General features: G+C 49.9%; 1 protein-coding gene across 2 annotated transcripts in view; it reads right to left on the bottom strand.

Annotated features, from left to right (window-relative positions):
* ABTB3 (ankyrin repeat and BTB domain containing 3) overlaps window positions 1–20210 on the bottom strand; it is a 346016-nt gene extending 325806 nt beyond the window's left edge. For both annotated transcript variants that reach the window (XM_058308674.2, XM_058308675.2), the window contains exon 1: window positions 18978–20210. In XM_058308674.2, the coding sequence (XP_058164657.1) occupies window positions 18978–20109 (1132 nt within the window). In that variant the 5' untranslated portion in view covers window positions 20110–20210. The remainder of the gene's footprint in view (window positions 1–18977) is intronic.
* Between the last annotated feature and the right edge of the window lie 229 nt (window positions 20211–20439).

The raw sequence follows: 20439 nt of genomic DNA, 5'->3' as shown, positions 1-20439 counted from the left end.
ATTTGGGAAATCTTGGAAAACACTCAGGACCATGGGTATTGTGACATGACTTAGCTAGAAAAGGGCCCCATCCTGGAAGATCTCTGGTTAATCTCCCAGGAATTTTTTTTCTCCATGGTGCTCATTTTTTCTTCCCTCTAAAATGGGAAGGTCGGCCACGTAAGCAACTCCCAAGGGCTGCAGCAAGGCTTAGGGTAGCTGTAGAAAAAGAGATCCGTGAGCTGTCAGAGCAAGGGACCACCCTGCAGGCACCAGCTAGCTTTCTATTCCACATCTCCAGAAGGCTGAACTCAAACACACCCCTAAGACAAGACTTCTTATCCAGTTTCTTGGACAACATACAACACCATACAGAGAGAAGTGGGGAGAGGCAGGAGAGGGGCTCACTCTTTGGTTTTGTTTAAACTTTGCACTCGATTCTAATGATCTCAATGAGGCATCGCATGGGTGTGAGAGTGTGTGTGTGTGTGTGTGCAAGCACTGGTGAGATGCCTCAGTCAAGGAGTACAACTTGGAGGAAACTTTCTGAGTCAATCTCAGTTCAATTTCTTTATGTCATGTGCACAGGACCATTTATCCACTAGGCAACTCAGTTCCAAGAGTCTATGCGCTCTTCTTGGGCTTATAAGAATAATCTGGTGCCTTAGAAGTACACATGATCAGCTCCAAAACAGGTAATGAACAAAACAGCCAAAATTAATAACTGCGTAATGAAAGCTGAAACCCCTGACATGATGTCAACATCATGAGTTGTTAAATCCAAGATTCATAACAATTTCATTACATTTTGAGGGGGGAAAATCTGATTAGAGTTCTCATTTTGCAAAATTTCCAGTTGATGCACAATGATGGCATCACCCACCGTAAAATAAGTAAGACACACACAACAAAATAATTTCAAAATCAAAAGCACAACAAAACATTTACATCCCTAAATAAGAATTTAATGGGGGTGTGTTTGGGTGTGACCCCATGGTAAAGATGGTAACAAGGCTAGGGTCTATTAAAATGCCTGCAGGACAGTCTGCAAATCTTGGCTATCAAAAGTTGACCCAAACTCAGCAAGATGCGATGGCAAGTGTGTAGATTCTGACAGTTCTGCTGAGCTGATGTAAGTGCACACGTGCACACACACAACAGCTGTATGTTTTCCAGGTGCCGCTTCAGTAACGAATACTTCCCCATTGCTTCATCCAAATGAAAACAACTCAAGCTTTCCTTGATATATGATGTACAATCAATAACCTCCTACTTCTCCTTTCATACAAAACTCATTTTGCTTTAAGTAAAACATGATGAGTGATTAAGATCCATAACAGAAACGCTGTGAATGGAATATACAAAGATTTGTGGTTGTGACATTCCTTTTAATGGAAAACTTTTGTTAAAGTGAAAACAAAACGACAGAAACCTGTCTGGAAGCATGCCTCCCATGGGGCACACCCCATCTTCTCAAGCACCCAGTGCAACACAGGGCAGCCCCTTTGGTGCGGAAAGAGAAAGGAATGCTCAGCTGAGCTGAGGCATGCTGTGCTGTGTCAGGGCCTGCCCTTGTGTTTTCCTTCAGAAAAAGACTGGTCAGGCTGGGCTGTGGGTTCTTCTAGAAAGGCCTGCTCTGGGAAAGGCTCAAGTAGCCTGGGATGGCAGCCCATTCTCTCTTGGCCAATGGAAAGTTGGCTGAAGAGGTAACTCCCTCCTCAGTCCTCCCTCTTGTTTCTGAGTGGACATTCCACAAGCTTCCTCACCTTCACGTAGTAGAATCTGAGACCCAAAGGAAAATCTTCTGGGGGACCTTCAGTGCCTACAGCCAATTACGGAAGAGCAGGGCTGAGGGCCCAGGGTCAAGGTTCCATCAGGGTTTAAGAGGCAGCAGAGAGGGGCACAATGACCCCATATTTCTGAAGGTTTGGGTGTGTAAAGGCTGGGGTAACATCCATGTCCCAATTTGTCTTCAGATGGGGCCCTATATACTCCTCCCTCCACCTTGGGGTATTCAACCCAGGTTCCTAAAGTACAATTTGAGTGCCAAAGATCGCAAAGAGTAGTATGGGGGGGACGGGGGGGTGGGGGGCTAAAAAGAGCACTGGATTGGGAGTCACAGATGCCAGATGCCCAATGCCACCGCTTACTTGCTGACCTTGGGCAAGATACCTCACCTATCCCACCCACAGCTGCCTCTTCTGTAAAATCAGGAGACTAATACCTACCCACATACTACAAAGGAATGTTATGAGTATTGACAGAAACAATTAATAAAAGAATAAAAAATAATAAGAGGGCTTGGGTGATTCAAACAGTACAGCCTAATAAATCATAGGCTGCCTCTCTCTCTTTCTGTCTTCCAGGGGCCCCTTCCCTCAGTTCCACTCCATTGGCAGGTAAACTTGTTCCCTGGGGAAAGGGAAAGAAGAGGCAGACCTGAGTGGGTCAATAGGAACATTAAGTTAAATTGGCTCAGATAAAGTATATGAATCAGTAAGTTTCACAATGTTCTTGGGGAGGGGGCGGGGAATGGTTCTGGTCTTTCCAATCACAAAGCAAGACGAAATATTGGCAGAGGTGTGTGGTTTTCCAGTTACACCAGTGTCTGGCACTTTGTCGGCACTGAATGATTTCTGAAACGAAGGTCTGGAAGGAGAGCTAGAGGGAGACCACCCAAGACAACAAAGGACAGGTCAAAAAAGAGAGGATTAGACAAATGGTTGCTTTATCATTACAAGTCCACACTGCTGATCTGATTAAATCAATTGTTCACCTACTGGCTGACTTTTCTTCCCCATGGAATTGATCGGCTGTCTCAGCACTGTCTAGACACAGTCAAAGCGCCACCTAGAGTTTGAGGAATTTTCAGTGTGTCATGCTGGGCCCTCGCTGCAGACACAGTTCACAGGACAGCCTGGTGGGGACAAGCCAGGTAGCCTGGCTGGGGATCCCAGCTACTCAGCCCCAGGGACACAGCCTTGAGTCTTGTCTCAGTTTCCTCTCCTGCACAGTAAAACTGATAAAATAACATTTTGGAGGGATTAAGTTGGATAATATTTGGAGAGCATTCGGCACAGAGTCTGGCCCAAAGCAGACCTCAATGAATAGGAGCTGATATTAATCACAACGTAAGAAAGAGAACAAAGCGTTGGGTTTTTTCCCCCAAGGCAGTGTGGCATCGCAGAGAGACCCCCACCTGGAAATTCGAGGGCTGCAGTCTCCACCTCTACAATCAGGACCTTCTATGACCTGCCGCACTCCTCCATTGTGCAACCGCACACGAGTCTATTCAGGGGTCTGGTTTGCAAAACCTGCCGGATTCCCACCCACACTGAAGGCAGCAGGGCTGCACCAAGAGAATTGTGAGCTTCTTCCCACTCTACGATCCAAGAGCCTGGCCAGGCACTGCTTTCGACTTTGAATTAGTGTGAGGTGTGGTTTCACATGCAGAAAGCGGGTATAAAGGAATAATGAGCAATCATTTCTCTTCTGTTCTTCAAAGAGAAGCGACCTTTGAAAAGGAACCATTTTCAGGGCTGAGAATTCAGAAAGGCAGAAGGAGAATCCCAGCCAGTGAGCCAATGGTTAGCTACGGGCTCTTGGTTTGCTGATTAGGGAAGCTCCATTGATTCCTGGCTCATTTAACAGCCCACAAACATTTATTCAGTGTCCACTCTGTGCAGGCACCATCCTAAGTGTTGGGGTTAAAAGAGTGAATAAAACAGACAAAAATCCCTGCTCACATGGAATATACATTCTAGTGGCCTCACTCATGCATTAAATAAATATGTTTATGTGCCTACTATGTGCCAGATGCTGTACTGGAGACACCAAGCTAACTAGGAAATATTTTTATTCATAATCTTTGCAGGTAAAGATTGACAGGTCAGGGAACTACTCTGTATACCATGATGCTAAAATGGAGGTTTTAGATGATTGGGAATGATATTCTCAACAATAATAAGGTAAATCAGGAATTCACTGTCTAGCACTAAGTGTTTATACTGTCATTTCATTTTATCCCCCAAGAAATTCTTATGAAATGGGCACTCCTAAAGGGAAGGAAACTGAGGGTCAGAGAGAGAACAAGCCCAAATAGATACAAACTCATAAGAGATAATGCTGGAATTTGAACCCTGCCTGACTAAAACACCCTGTGATGGTATTTTAGTGAGCGAATATCTTACACAGCAAAAGTTACAACATTCCAAAGTCACTACTTGCCTATTTCAGGAATTCAGGACTGATCCTGTTTGTTTTTGCAAAATTTGATTCACCCCCAAAAACTTACTGGGAAAAAAATATTTCTTTAGATACAGAGAGGCAAGCCAGTTTCAAACCCCAGATCCATAGGTGAGTATGCCAACTTTGACAAATGAGAGCAAGCAATTCGGCCTGGAGTGTTGGGAAATGTCTCGATGGCCAGGGTTATTTTTGGATTGGAGACAGCTTTGTTGAGTTCCACCCCTGCTTCCTTGTATCAGAAATGCTACCTGGGAAATGAAATGCAACAGTGAAGAGGGAACAATAAGAGTTTTGCATCAGGAAAGCAGTAGAATTGCAAATAACTGTGGGGAGTGGTAGCAGTGAGTCATCTCTGACTTCATCTAGCTTTTGAACCCTGAATTCTCCAGGTCAGTTCATTTCTAACATTGGTTCTCCTCCTTCCCTTTCTTCTCTCTCCCATTCCTTTTGGGTCCTGGAGCTCTGCTAGGTTGCAAGAACACTGCTCTCGCTCCCTCCTCATCCTCACCCTACCTTGTGCAGCATCAGCGGGCACCCTTTCCCCTCTGTCCTGTGGCCAAAGGCACAGACCTGCTGTGGGATCCCTGCTCCCTTGGCGGCCTGAGCTTCCCAGGACATTAGAGCAGGAAGGACCTTGCTAATCATCCACGTTGGTGGTTTTCAAATTTTATCTGGCATTGGCATCCCTTTTTCAAATACATTTTAGGCAACACCTCAATTGATAAAACAGGTAAAAGGGGAGCAACTCGGGTGAAGTAGTGTAGGGTGGGGGTGGGAAGCGTCCCTCCTTGCCCCCACCGAGATCCCTAAGGCCCTTTTATGGAGCCCTAAGATTGATGAGAGCCCCGACTCAAATCCACTGATTAGGCCCAATCCCCTCCATTTGTGGCTGGCACACTGCAGCCCTCTTCCCTCCATCCTTTTGAGAAAACATCACCAACAGCCTCTGGTTCATCAGAGTCAGGGTGGTTCCCATAAAGTACATGGACATCGCTTCTTCCCTGGGCCAGGAGCCATCTCCAAGGGTTGCAGGCAGAGACACCCCAGCTCAGGAGGTAAAGTCCTGCCTCCTAGGCCGTGGATACCGTTGACCACTGCCCCCTCCTAGATGCACTTTCTTCAGTGGACTTTTGTAACACCCCACTCCTGGTTCTCCTCACTGCTGCTCCTTCTCAGTCTCGTGTGTTGGTTCCTCCTCTTCTGCCTGACCCCAGGAAGGGCTCAGTGCTTGGGCCTCTCCTCTTCTGCCTTGATCCTCACTCCTTTGGTGACCTCACGGTTTTAGATACCATCCATATGCCTTTGACTCCCAAATATCTATCAGGTGTACCAGGAACACTAGCCTTTACTACCCAACCGCATGGCTGACATCTCCAGTTGGACGTTTAAAAGGCATCTCAAACTCAGCATGTCCCAAACTGGACTGCTTGTCTCCCCAGCTCCAGACCTACTCTTTCTGCAGTATTCTCCATCTTGGTTGACAGCAATTCCATCTTTCCCATGGTTCACACTAAAAATCCTGGAGTCATCCTTGACTCCTTTAGTTCCCTCCTACCCCACACCTAATGCATCAACAAAACCTTGTTGACTCTGCCTCCTAATTACAGCTAGAATCTCCTCACTTCTTACCCAGTCTCCATTTTACTGCCCAGGTCTAGGCCACCACCACTTCCTGCCTGGTTGATTGTAAGAGCCTCTACCCTGTCTCCCCAATTTCACTATAGCACCCTGGAGTCTATTCTCAACCAGCAGCCAAAGTGGTCCCTTTAAATCATAAGTTAGACCTCTCATCCTTACTCAAAACACTGCAAGGACTTCCCAGTTCACTCAGAATAAATACTTAAGTCTACAACAACCTATGAGAACCTACTCCAACTAGCTTCCAACGATTCTCTACGTTTGCTTTGTATTCTTTTCTGCTCATTCACTTTTCTCCAGCACAATGGCTTATTTGCTCTTCCTACCCCAGGGCCTTTGTACTGGCTCTTCTCTCTGCCTGGGACACTCTTCCCCCAGATACTCACACGGCAAACTCCCTCACATCCTTCCCCTCTCTGTACCAGAGTCACCTTGTCGGTGAGGCACCCTGACGACACTATTTAGAATTACAACCACTCCACCCCTCCTGATTCCATTTATTCTGTTCTATTTTTTTTCATGTATCACCTTCTAACAGCCTATATGTCACATGCTAAATGCCTACAACCATGCCTGGTACAGAGTCCCTCAATAAATACTTGTTGAATGAATGAAAGATGTTTATTTTAGAGTTTACAAAGCATTTTCACATCTGATGACTCCTTTGATCCTTGAAACAATCCTGGGAAACAACTATTACTGTCTTCATTTTGCAGATGGGGCAAGTAAAGTCCACGGTGGTTAAGCCACTTGTCCAAGTGACTTGTTCTGGAGTGGGCCTCTTCTGTCATAAACCTTCAAGCACTGTCTTATCTGACCACACAGGTGCCATCTCTCCAAACCTAGGGCCCCACCCAGCTCTCTCCTGCCTCCCCAAGCTCAGTTCCAGGGCTTGCTGGCAATTATATATTCATGTGCAGGGCAAAAGCTCCTTATTTTTACCCCCGAGGAAGAGTTACACATTTTCACCCAAATGAACTTATATTTCATCTCTATGGAAGAGTTTGACATAGCCATAAGCTTCCAGGCCTTTCTGACCCCAAGGCCCACTTCTAAAACACAGGAGAGACACTGACCTGCAGCCCCTTGACCTTGTGTTTATATACCTATCACAACAACTAGATATTACTTAAAGAATGAGGGCAGGGCACAGGCAACAGGGAAGGGTGGGAGAGGTACTCCATTAATCGAGAAGAAGTTCTCCTTGTTGTTTCTTGGTGCTTCTGATCTCACCCTTAACAACCACGAGCCAAAATGTGAGGTTGCTACGTACAACCTAATAACTGCGTCTAGTCTCCTGAAGAGAATTTCTTTCAGGCCTAAGTAGCAGGAACAGCTACAGCAGCTAGTTTATTTCTCTCTCATCCATCACACTGTGGATTGGGTATTCGCTCATGATTGCGCCTTTTGCACAGGCTGCCGGGAACTTCAGAAGCGAATCTGTAGCCAGACTTCATCAGGGTAAACAAGAGAGCAGGGCCGTTCCACGGGTCTCAACATGCCACACGTGTCACAGGAAGACTTGCCATCTCTTTCCCTCTCACTTTTAAGAGTGCTCTGAGGCAAACCAGCCTGGGTTCTAACCCCGAGTCTGTCACTGACTATCCTTGCCATCTTGGCCCAGCTACTTCTCTGCCCCTGAAGGGATCATGTCTCTAACACTCTTCTGTGACTCTGTAGATGCTTCTCAGTCCTCCTCCTCCTCAGAGATTCCCTCTCACGTCCAGGGGCTCCTCCTCACAGCACGGTGCAGAGGGCCATGGGCAGCGTCTGCCTCTCACTGACCAGGGGGCTTGGAGAAGTCACTCCACCCCTCTGTCCCTCAGTTTCTTCATCTGTAAAACGGAATAATAATACTTCCCTCACAGAAAGTCTTGAGATGAGGCTCCCAAAGAGAGCCAGGCATGTGGCCACCACTCAGGAAAGGCTTGGCTGTCGGCCACGACTACGAGCCAGGCCCTATGGTCTTCCACAGTGTGGTCTCATTGGACAGTTGCAACTCTGAGGCACCAGAACCTGGGATTGTCATTACGTCTGATTCCTATAAGAATGAGCTGAAGTTCAGATTGGTCAGGAGCCCAAGGTCACAGAGCATGGGTGCACCACGGCCAGACTGAGCCGAGGCCCTCCGACTCACGTCCCGGGACGCCTCTCCGCAGGCTCCCCGCTTCCCAGCTGCCCTGCGCAGTTCCACATGACAGGACTGGCAGGGGCCGTGAAATCGCCGGCTCGCTCTTGGTCTGTTTCCTTAATCCACAGCTCTCACGCTGGGAGAAAGGAAAACTTGGAGCAGCCGCCAACTCAGCAACAGCAGCGGACCCAGACGGTGGGGGGGGGGGGGCGCTGGGAGGTGCAGAGAGGCTGCAGGGGGCCCTTGCCGCTGGCCCCCACACCTGGCCCCTCAGGATGGATCCTCTGCCTCTCGCCTGTGTCATGTCTGCACCAGTGATCTGAGTATGAAGGCATCACGAGTCCCCAAATCGGTGCTGCAGAATGGAGGAGGCCAGAGGACCGGGAGGAAGCGAGGAAGGGCTTCTAGAAAAAGACGCAGGATTCACAGACACTGGCATAGGGAGGAGGGTCCCTGCTCTCCTCTCCCTGCCCGCCTTGGTGCCGTGGACCCTAGCCTGGCAAGGAAAACAGGCTCTCATACATCCTTGCCTGAAACCCCGCAAGTTTCCCCATGGCCGGTGTCACCACCGCGACCAGGGTGGCGGAGGGTGACATCCTCCCAATGTCTGATGTCCCATGGCTGACCCACCACCCTGGACCTCACCCCACGGTTGGGGAGGCTTTGTCCCCATCACACTCTCGCATAGACCGGGGCACCTCCCCTTCCCTGTGGGCAGTTTTTCACCTGTACGGTTGTTTGTGAAAGAACTAAAGCCACCACGTTTGTGCAAGCTCTGTGAGGGCAAGACCCAGGTCTAGTTTGGTTTGCAAGGGTGAGTCGGGACCCAAAGCTGAAAGGGGCTGAGGGCGGAGGCCGAGGGGAAGAAAGGTTGTGCCAGCTCCCCGATACTTGAAATTCCCAGAAGCCTGCTTGCTTCTTGGGCACATCTTGACTCCCTGGGTGGTACTGTGAGCTGGGATTAGGAAGAAACATTGACACATGCCACCAAAAAAAAATCGGTTAAGCCATGCAAATCTCAGCCCGGAATGCAGGCAACGTGTTTTGTTTCACTTGCCCCTGCTCTGAGCTGCGTCTTTGATTTGCTTTCAGATTTTAATGCACCAGGGAATTGCTAATTTGATTCTGCGTTTAGCACACCTGATCTTCAGAGTAATCGCTTTCATGGGCTCAGCCACAATCTAATGGGAACCTCCGCATGCGTCCAGCGTAGCATTTCTTTTACTGTGAGATGTAGAATAAAACCAGAAATGTTACAGCCGGGTCATAAATTAATCTCCAAAGTTGACAACGGTTTCTCCCATCCAACTCTGCTTCCCAGGAGTAATCTGGTTTGGAGGAGACGGTACATCACAGCAGACGAGAGATGGGCTAAGAATCCAGAAACCTGGGATCCCGATTCCAGTTCTGCCGTGTGACCTTGGGCAAGGCAGTGTCCCACTTTGGTCTTTGGTTTCTCAATCTGTAAAATATGGGGGTTGGGCCAGATGCTCTCTTGGGATGACGCACAGCATGGTGGGAGGAAGGTAGACCTTAAAGTCCCTCAGATTTCAATTAGAATTCTCCCTCTGTCATCTATTGTCTCAACGACTTTAGGCAAGTTCTCAGAGCCTCATGTTCCTCTCGTGTAAGATGAGGGGAGGGGAGAATACCAACTACAACGGGATCCCCTCACTCCCCTCGCCTACTCTCCCCTTCGTACCCTGCTCCCTTCTGCCGCAGGCCCTTAGCACATGCTACTTGTGTTCATGGTGTGCTCATCCTACGTTTGTCACCTTATTTGCCATGCCTCAGCCTCGGTTCAAGCCTTGTTTCCTTAGTGAAGCTGCCACTTACTCTTGACCACATTAAAGGCTCAGTAAACACTCTCACAGCCCCAAGCATCTGTCCTTTGTAGCAACTGTCAGGGTTGAAATTTGATATGTGGATGATTATTGGATGAATAAACTAAATTCATAACAGGCCTGCAAGCTCCACGAGGACAGGGACCATGTTGCTTAGCATCTAGCAAGAAAAGTGCCTGTAGAAAGGATCATAATGAATATAATAAAAGCCAACAGTAGCTGACACTTACTAAGCACTTTCCACGGGTCGGACACTTCCCAACAGTATTATGAATTAGGTGTTGTTATTATTCTCCTTTAACAAATGGCAAAATTGCATCGCAGAGAGAATAAGTATTTTGCCCAATATCATACAGCCAGTAAGCAATTAAACCCAGGAAGTCTGGTTACTGCTAGACTATTTAAACCCTCTCACTCACTCAGTAAATGATGTAGGGTTCAGGAAGCATATCTTTAAGCAAGGAAGCTGGTATTTTATAAGCACTCAATAATAATAAATGAAAATAATAATAATCGCTAACAGACATCAAGTGCTTATAATGTGTCCGGCATTATCTTAAGGACTTCTACATGAATTAACTCATTCTATCCTCTCCACAACTCCATGAGGGAGAACTCATTTAACAGATGAGGAAACTGAAGTTCACCCAAGGTTGCTGGTTCACGGGTAGTGATGAAGCTAGAACTTGAACCCTGGTCCATCTGGCCCCAGAATCTAGCTTCATGATTCTCACTCAGGGAGGACCAGGCTCAGTCTCCACCTCAGTAGAACCAGAACAAATTCTCCACTGTGCGGAGAGAGAAGCGGCTTTCTACTGCCGGCTCTGCTAGGGCAAAGGCCCATGCTCCTTTGGGCACCGAGTCTACCCCACTAATTAGAGTGTGGAAAGCGCTGCTGCTCCGTGGAGGCTACAAAGCCAGTCCCTGCCCGGGGGCCTCAGCTGAGGCAGCTCCACTGTGCCCAGAGACCGATGGTGGGGCAGTGACTCACAGGACAGACAGGGAGGGGGGAGTCAGCGGGGGCTAAAAAAAGACCCAGGACCACAAAACACGCCTGCAAGCAGTCATCAACCCCTAACCACCATCACCCAGGCCAGCCCTGCCCTCCAGCCCGCACGCCCCTGGGGCTGCACTGGCGTCCCTCCGTGAACCTCCCACCATCCCCACCACTGCCTCGGGGCATTGGCTCTGCAGCCCGAATCCGAACCTGCCCCTTCAAGCTGTGCAATCTCGAAGCAGTTGCTCAATCTTTCTCAGTCTCAGTTTTCTCCTCAGTAAAACTGGGAGAAGAAGCACCCGCTGCAAAAAAGGGGTATGAAGAATGAAGATCAAACCAGGTAACGTGTGTGAAAGGGACGGCACAGTATACTTGGCTCAGCAACTGTTGGATCTCGTGATGGAAAGGCTGGGGATGGCCAGAGAGAGAAAACGGGAGCATATTCCCTTTGCCTGGAGCATCCACTCTTTTGAATTCATATTTTGCCCTTCCCTGGGCAATTCATACCTATTCACTGTTGGCATATAGCATCCCGTTGCCAGCACAGGATGATACTAAGAAAATAAAAAGAAATAATAATAGGCATTAAATGTCTACCACATATGAGGTACCAGGAAGAACGCTTTGCATTCATTATATTATCTTTTTTTTAAGCCGGATTTTTAAAAAAGATTTATTTATTTACTGTATTTTTCTTTGTTTATCCCCCCTCCCCCAGATAGTTTTCTCATCTATCTGCCCATTGTTCGCTCACCTTCTCCAGGAGGCACCGGGAACCGAACCCATGACCTCCCACATGAGAGGCAAGTGCCCAACGGACTGAGCCACATCTGCTCTCTGTGGGCTGCAGCAGCTGCTGGTTTGAGGCATCAAAAAAGACTGAGAAGACTTTTTAAGTGAAATAAATATCAGATTAAGGGTGTAAGCCCGATAGCTCAGGTGGAAGGTTTGGGGTAGCTGCTTCTAAATTGAGAAAGGGAGGTATGGAAGCAAAGAAATAATCCAGGTTTGAGAATTAGATCTAGGAAATACTTTTGGGTGTGGTAACTGGCACAGAGCTACAAATCCTGCTAAACTGTGGAGGTAACTGTATTGCCAAAGTCTATAAAGCTGGGTTTTAAAACCCTTTGTGTTACAGCTTCAAAATAATCCTTGCGCCCCTACCTGTTCAAGGGCAGGACCTTGGCTATGAAGGAGAGCATTCGCCCTGTTAGAGACTGAACCAGGTCCCCCACAGAAGGCATGCTCAGCCCCAGGGCCTGGCCCCGTGGGCGTGGCCTCACTGTAGATAGGATCTCTTCAAGATGTCACTTCAGTTAAGGTGTGGCCCGACCAAATCAGCTTGCGCTTTAATACGGGTGTCCGGGGTCCTTTAGGAGCAGAGTCAAAGTCAGACCAAGAGAGAAGCCACCCCGCCCAGCCAGAAGGCGAAAGTCCACGTAATCCAGAAGAGAAAAGAGGAGACGCCACCACATGCTCTGCCATATGACGGAAAAGCCAAGGAGCCCCACAGATCACCAGCCAGAAGATACCAGCTCAGGGAGGAAGCAAGCTTCTAGCCTCTGAAACCATGAGCCAATCAAGTCCTGTTGTTAAACCAATCCAGGTAGGTTGTTTTAGCCACTAGGAAACTAAGACACTCCCCAACACCCACTTCAGGTGTGGCAGAGAAGAATAATGGACAAAGAAAACCCCTCCACAGGGCAGAGCCAGGAGCACAAAGAACAACGAACAAGAAGATGCCACCCAGAGAGCAGATTCAGAGCCTAATCAAGAAACTCTGCCCACTGCCAGGGCGCAACCATACAACGCCTGCTTGGCAAGATTTCACAACTGCTAAGGACCAGTGGCTTGTGTGTGTCTAACACTTTTCCAAACGAAAGTGTGACTGTGGTTATCCAGTCCATCCCGCCCTGATCAATACTGTATATGGGGTGGAGTGGCAGATAACGTTTCTCTTTTGGTTCTTGGATCCCTGGACCTTGAGGATCCACACTCAGTCCATGGAGAAAACTCAGCATCACCCAAAGATCCTGAATTTTGAACTGAAAGCAGTGACTGAATCTAACTTGGGCTCCTTCCCTTGGGAAAGAGGAAGGAGTTTTGTGTGTGAGAAGAAGAATGCACCCCAATGTTTGGTGGCCAGGAGCTGTCCACCAAATGCCCATGGTCCTCTTCCACAGCAGAGATCTCCCTTTGGACCCAGGTGGGGCTGTGGGGCTAACTATGTCGGCCAGTGATACCTGGGCACAGGTGAGGTCCACATGCTCACCCTTCCCCTAAATACTGGCTAGCTGAACGGCCCTGGAAGCCACAGGCTGATGATAAAGAGAGTAAGACGCCCATCAATCTTGGTTCCTAGAGGACTTGCTCACCTCCTCATACCCTACCTTTCTCCCATTCAGACTTCAGGAAGGAAGAAATGAGCTTTCTACTAGTGTTAAGCTACTGAGGTGTGGGAGTTCTTTTATAATAGCCAATGGAACTCTAACCATTATATGTGTAACTTCTTAAAAGAGTGCCTGGCACATAATAAGCATTACACACACGTAGCTGTTATTACAATACTCATTTTACAGACGGGGACACTGAGGCTCCCAGGTGTGTCTGACTCCAGTCAATTAGTATTTTGAATTTACCTCTCAGTAGATGATCATCAGACCCACTTTATGGTGAGTATGGTGCCCGACTTAAGGTCACAAATAATATGAGATCAGAATTGGAGGCTACCCTCCTAGTCAAAGGCCAGCACCCCCATCCCTGCCCGCCGGGCCTCCAGGCTGGTGACTGATCATTTTATCTTGTTCTGGGTTTTTTGGTGCTTTATTTTTCAAGAAACACTCTATTTACAAATGCCCCAGCAGCGAACCGGCAAGCCTGCGCAGAAAACCAAATAAACCTCCCCTGACCCAAATTCCAAGTTTTAATTGACACCGAGCCAGTTAATTAAAAACGTGCTCTGTGAACACAGACACTGCTGCGGCTGCCTCTCGAGATGGCTTTTGCTGATCTTCCTAAGCTGGGTTTCCTCTGTGACATTTGTGTCCACCCCGGTGATGCCACACCAAGGAACTGCAGGACCAGCTCGAGGACAGGAAAACTGCTGAGCCGGCATTCAGTGCAGAACCCGCGATGGCAAAACAGAAGACGAAAACCAACCCAGCCACGGAGCTGGGGTGGGGTGGGGGTAGAAGCAGCGAGAGCTTTGTTAATTACTGTTTATTAAGTGATCTGGGATCCCTGAAATGAAAGAGATTCTTCAAAATGCCCACAGTATCACCATCATCTTCACCAGTCAGAATAATCCATTTTAAGGGAGCCATTCTCATGGCATTTTCCTGTACTTTGATTTAATCCTTTCCATCACCCAAAGCGATAGGTTTGAGTTTTCTTTCTTTTTTTGTCTTTTTTTGGGAAATCCTTTACTGTTTAGATGAGAAAACCAAAGTCAGAAAAACCAAGTCTCTTGCTGGAAAAGGGCAGAGCCAAAATCTGAGGCCAGACCTCTCCAAGTGCAAAGTCCTTTGCCCTTCCCCCACACACACTGCCTCTTCCAGGCTCCCCATCAAATCCTTCCTGCATTTAAAACAAAACCTCATTCAAGGAAGCCTTTCAGGGTGTGTGTGTGTGTGTTTTCCCTTACTGCCTCCTTTTACTGAAGTATATTTTGCATAGAGGGAAATACACAAATCTTAAATGTACCATGCGGCTGAGTTTTGGCAAATGCCTATACCCCTGAATCCACGCCCCTGTCAACATACAGGACATTTATTACCCCAGGAAGTTTCCTGCAGTCCCTTCTCTAAGGATGCCTTAAAAAAAAAAAAAAAAAAGATACCACAAATAAAATGAGCTATTTTCCTTTGACCACAATCATCTTTTAGGAACTTTTGCAATGGACCTGTGCCCATATCTGAGGTGAGTGCACTGAATTCCTGGGTGTTGGGAAGATTAAGTAGATAGGGAGATCCAGTTAAAATTCTGTGCCCTGCTGGCTCCATCCACACTGTACACCTAGGAATGAATTGATCAGGGTAAGAAAGAGATGAGAGATACTCTTGTGTCTGGATTATCACAACCACCATTACCATCTTAGCCCCTACCATGTGAGGTGCCAGACTATAATCGCTTTATACACATCATCTCATTTAATCCTCCTAATTGGTATTATCATTTTACAGCTGAGGAAACTGGGGCTCAGAGAGGTTAAGTAACATACCTAAGAACACATAGCTAGAAAATGGCAGCGTTGATATTCAAATACATGAGTTCTGATTTCAGTAGTCATTCTCTTGACGTTGCCTCTACTGATGTAGATGGGAACTTTTAAACCCCAAAGACCTCATGGGCAGAGTATATTCATTTGACAATTAGTACTGAGTATCTCCTAACTGCTAGGCACTGTTCTAATGGCAGGGAGGGAGATACAAAGAGGAGTAAGGCATAAAACCTGCACCCACACAGTGTGATGGGGAGGCAGGCATTTGAAACAAGGATGCAAACGAGGGATGCAGAAATGTCTGTGTAAGGCTCTGGTTTGGGGAGTGGGAGTGGAGCGACTATAGCAAGAATACATCTCTTTCCCAAGGATGCTGGAAAGATCTCCTTAAGCAAGTCTTCAAGGATAAATGGGAACTGGCCAGCTCTAAAGAGGTAAAAAGACTAATGCTTACAAAAGCATGGCAAAGTACTTCTATCTGTTGCTTATTTCGCTTTAGCAAAATCAATCAAGCCAAATGATAAAACCTCATAAAAAACACACAACCACTCGCTGGAGTCTCTTAGCTGTTGCCCAGCTAAACAGCTGAAAAACCAACCCAAGTGAAAAAAACAAACAAACAACAGCTCAAACACATAAAACAGTCATCACCAAGTCCATGCATGTGATTTTTGAGGGCGATGAGTCCTCACTTAGCACCAATTAGCTCTGGTTTTCTGAGTCAAGCCCCTGCTGACTAGTTTCATGATTCCTTGGCCTTGGCAGTTTAGCAGCAGTAAATGAGAAGGGTGAGCAGACCCAGGGATGGCAGTGAGAGGAGGCAATCTAGGGAGTAGGACTTGAAAAGCTGATTCAAAAAACTCAAAGAGCAAGAGCTTCTTTCAGGACATGGTTGTACAATATGGTACAATGGTTTGCTCAATTCAACAGGCATGTAATAAATTCAACTGCATACCAGGCCCTCTCTTAGGCTTGGCAGAGGATATAAAAAAGATGTAAAAACCATTATCTGCCCCGTTCAGTTTGTTAAGAACAAAGGATGTATAAATTGGGACAGGAAGAACACAGGGCTGTGAAGGGTCTCTGCGCATTTGTGTAGGTGATTAAGGGCCTGGAGGATGGCTTGCGGGCAGGGAACTCATCTGTCTCTCTAGAGAGAGGCACTTGAGCCAAGTGGCCTGCCAATTGGCCTACATTGAAATAAACAAGATATTTAAGTTCCTTGGGCCTCAGTTTCCTCATTTGTATAATGTGGATAATAGTAGAACCTTTTCAAGGAAATGCTGACAGTCAACTGGGTCACTTTATACAGTAAGTGCTAGAGTGTGTTAGCTGTTATTACCTCTTTATCCAGGGCCTGTTGGGCCCCTGGCACTTAGTAACTGCTCAATAAATACTGATGAACAAATGAATTCACAAATGGATGAATAAGCAATGTTACTAAGTTAAAAAGAAAAGACTGATTATGTAAGATATGCTTTCCTTAATAAGGCTCACAGATCAGAAAGAACATCCTCCAAAGTAGTTTAAAAAATGGTTTTGATGTTTAATGTATGCTTCAGATTCCTAAGAAATTAATCACTCATTCCTTATATCTTCTGGATAAAGGACTTGTCATTTTAAACAAGTCCACGGAACAGAGAAGAAGCATTCACAAGGAGATTGCAGCAAATCTCATAAGAGACTACTAAAGGGCCCTGGAACCCTGGGAACCACCACGCTCACCCTGCCCCCAACCAAATCTGTGGTCTTCTCCTTCCTTAAATTATACGTACTCCAAAGAAGAGAAACACAAACACTGTCTTTAAAAGATGTTAAGGATCATAAAAGTAAAACTGATTTTGAAAAGAGCTGCAACGGACCTGGGAAGTGTGTTATAGAGTCAGTCCCTTGTTTTACAGGTGAGGAAACTGAGGCCCAGAGAAGGAAAGTGACTTGCACAGACTTGCACAACTTCAAGAGAATGAGAAGACAGATACGGAGCCCAGCCACCAGATTCCCAGACTGGAGCTTCCTAAGGGGACCGCTCCTTCCTCCCAAGGGAAGCAGTAAGGTAGAAATACCAGGGGGTTCCAGCCTCCAAATAGGGGGTGGGGGGTGGTTGTCAGGAGGGGAGTAAAGGATGATCATGACCGGGAGGGGGGACCCAGCCAGTGGTGGGAAGAAAACCTCGCCCCTCCGCGCTTTTTGGTGGGGGCAGGGCTCCAAACAAACAACGACCGAGCAGCCCCTGACCGCTGGGTTTTGGAGGTGAACCCTACCCCTTCTGGAAAGGCCTTCTCCCCAGATGTTTCCGTCTGAGCTAGGATTTCACAGATGGGGAGCGATACCGAGGCCGCGCATACACCCTCCCTTCGGGACACCCTCCCTTTCGGGGGCTGCCAGGGAGGGGGAAGGGCTCCAGCAGAGAAATCCTGGCGTCTAATCACAGCGGAAGTCCCAAACCCCCTGAGACCCCCCCACACACATGCCCCTTACGTCCCCTCCCCCACCGATGATCAAATCCAGGTGAAAAGACCAAGAAGGGCTTCTGATGTGCTCCTGCTCACACTCACAGGCACAATCATATCAACACGCACAGATGCACACACTCACACGCGCACACACTCACACTCAAGGGCACACACTTGACACCCCCGGAGGCCGCCCCGCACCCGCTGCATCTCTCCACCAGCTCGCGGGTAACCGGCTGCAACCTGAATGAAAGCTGCCCAGAAAGACTGCATTTCAGCTTCAACCGCGCAACCTCCAGCCAAACCGCCGAATACGCAACAAAGTTTTATTTCGCTTTTTAGAGTCTCCAGTTACGCTTCTACCATTTCCTGTGGAAAACTGAAGCTCTGAAAAGTCTCCGGCTTTCAGACAGGCAGGACCGCCAGGACGAGCTCTTCTAAACGAGCACCCCCGGCCCCACCCCCTCTGCCGCCAGAACTTAGGGTTCAAATCCACCCAGCTCTAGCTTCCAAAACTGGAGGGTGCAGAGAGGGATGGCAGATGGCAGAACCCACAAGAAACCACGCCCTAAACTGACAACCCCTCCAGAACTCCCACCCCACCCCCATCCTGCCAGGGTCCCCAGTGGCGCTCCTCCAGCCAAAGTGGTGACAACTGCAGGGCCTGCGAGAAGGAACGAAAACCGGCGAGAGCTGGGAGAGCGGAACTGGGGACTCTCGTCGATTGTGCCAGCACCCATCAGCTGTGCGCTCTGCCCTGAAAACCTGCTCCGGAAAAACTTGGGAATGACAAGTCTTCCCACTCCACCCTCTCACCACACACACACACACACACACACACACACACACATACACACATCCCTCCCAGTGATTGTCTCCAGGGAGAGCGAGCTCTCTACCATTCTGCCTTTACGGCCGCGGGGCCTCACACACGCACGCGCGCGCGCGCGCGCACACACACACACACACACACACACCTCTTAGTGATTGTCTCTAGAGAGAGCGAGCTCTAGACCATTCTGCCTTTACGGCCTCGGGGCTTCTCCTACCCGGACACACCAACAGTGCCTGGGAGGGTGCGGGAAAATACGTGGATTGGGTGGGGGCGAGTGGAACGCCTCTTCTCCCAAGTCCCAGGAAATCAAACTGGTGTGCCCGGGAACTTGGCATCTTCAAGGTCAAAACAAACATAGCTTTGGTAGAAAACGTCTACTAAGTGCAAATAATGGCAAACCCACTCCCAAAAGATGCTGGGTTCCGCCCAAAGTGCTCCGGAGGCCGCGGCCACCGCGTCCTGCACCCGGGGGCGGAACCGCACCCTGCGGAACCCGGGACCCCGCCAGCTGCGTAAAGTGTGCGGATTCCGAGCGTAGAAGGGTGGCCAGAGCGACGCGAGAGGGGAGCACAAGGCAAACTTGAGAGTTGGCCAGGTCGGGTAGGAGGGGGCGGCGCCCGCGCAGCCACTTACCGCTGGCGTTCTTTCCGCAGATGAGGTGCTGGTAGGGCTGCAGAAGCCCCCAGATTTCCGAATCGTTGTTGACCGTGTGCTCCAGTGTCTCCACGGTGAACTTGGGCGCCTCGTGGAGCGTGTGGTGGTGGTGATGGTGGTGGTTGGCGACCGCGGCCGGCGGAGCTGCGGCGGCGGCGGCCGGCGGGGCGCAACAGCTGCTGCCCCCGCTGGCGCTGCTGGCTGCGCTGCAGGCGCCGCCGCTCGCCGCTCTCCCGCCCGGCGCCTCCCGCTCCTTCTCCTGCGCGGGAGCCGGGCCGGAGCCGGGGCCGGAGCCGGAGCCAGAGCCGGAGGCCGGGCCAGGGCCGCTGCAGCTCCGGGGCAGTCCGGAGGCCACGACCCGCCCGTAGATGTCCCGGAAGAGGCTCTCCATGCAAGCCGTCAGGTAGATGGCGGCGTGCTCGTGGATGCGCAGCGCCACGCGGCTGTCCACCATCCAGCGGTACACGCGGCCCACCGAGAACGTGAGGCCGCAGCGGGCCGACTTGCCGCGGCCCAGGCGGTCGCCGCCGGCACTGCTCATGTTGTACAGGGACAGCGCGGCCAGCGCGGCCGCCGTGCAGTGCGCCGCCAGGCCCCAGGACAGCACGATCTCCATGGCGCTCTGGATCTCGTACTTGGTGCACTTGGCGAAGCGCAGGCTCAGGCGCTGCGCCTCCTTGGCGATGCGCACCAGCGCCCGGCTCACCAGCATCGACAGCTTGGCCAGCGCGTCCTTGGGCAGGCCGCCGGGGGGCACCGGGCCTGCCCGGGGCTCCCGCGAGCGCAGCAGCAGCGCCTCCAGCTCCTGGAGGGTCCAGGGGACCTCGTCGAGGTCCGGCAGCAGCCGCGAGCAGTGCTGGCCGGCGCAGTCCAGCCCCTCGGAGTCTTCCACCAGGGCAGTGTTGACGGTGTCAAAGCTGTTGTGCCGGCTGTGCATGGAGTCAGCTAGAGGCGGCCAGCAGCTCCCGCCATACGGGGACGCCGGGTGCGAGTCGGAACAGCACAGGGACAAGTTGGAGGAGCGCACCGAGTCCGCCGCACCACCATAACCCGAGTCCAGCGTCAGATCCTCCAGCGTCCTCACCACCGGCTTCTTACCTCTCCTGGCCATCGCTGCGCCACTTCATGCTGCGGCCGCCGGGGAGCCGAAGGGAAGGCGCGGCGAGGAGCGGCGGGCGCGGAGGGGCGCGCCGAGAGCCGAGTGCGCGCCGCCTCGGCTCACTTTTCCACCCGCCGCCGCCACCAAGTGACACTACTTTAGGCCGCCTCCCCGGGCCGCGGCCGCCGCTGCCGCGCGAATACACAGGGCAGACTCCGGAGTCATCTTCCAGAGCCCGGGCCGGCGCGGGGACGCAGGGAAGAGCGAGCTCAGGCCGAGCGGGAGGCTCACGCCCCCTTCTTTCGAAAGAAAAGTGCCTCACCCGCCCCGCCCTGCGCTCGG

The sequence above is a fragment of the Dasypus novemcinctus genome, chromosome 12 (assembly GCF_030445035.2).
Source record: "Dasypus novemcinctus isolate mDasNov1 chromosome 12, mDasNov1.1.hap2, whole genome shotgun sequence".
Taxonomy (NCBI): domain Eukaryota; kingdom Metazoa; phylum Chordata; class Mammalia; order Cingulata; family Dasypodidae; genus Dasypus; species Dasypus novemcinctus.
The sequence above is the reverse complement of the archived record's forward strand: the minus strand, read 5'-3'. Positions and strand labels throughout refer to the sequence as shown.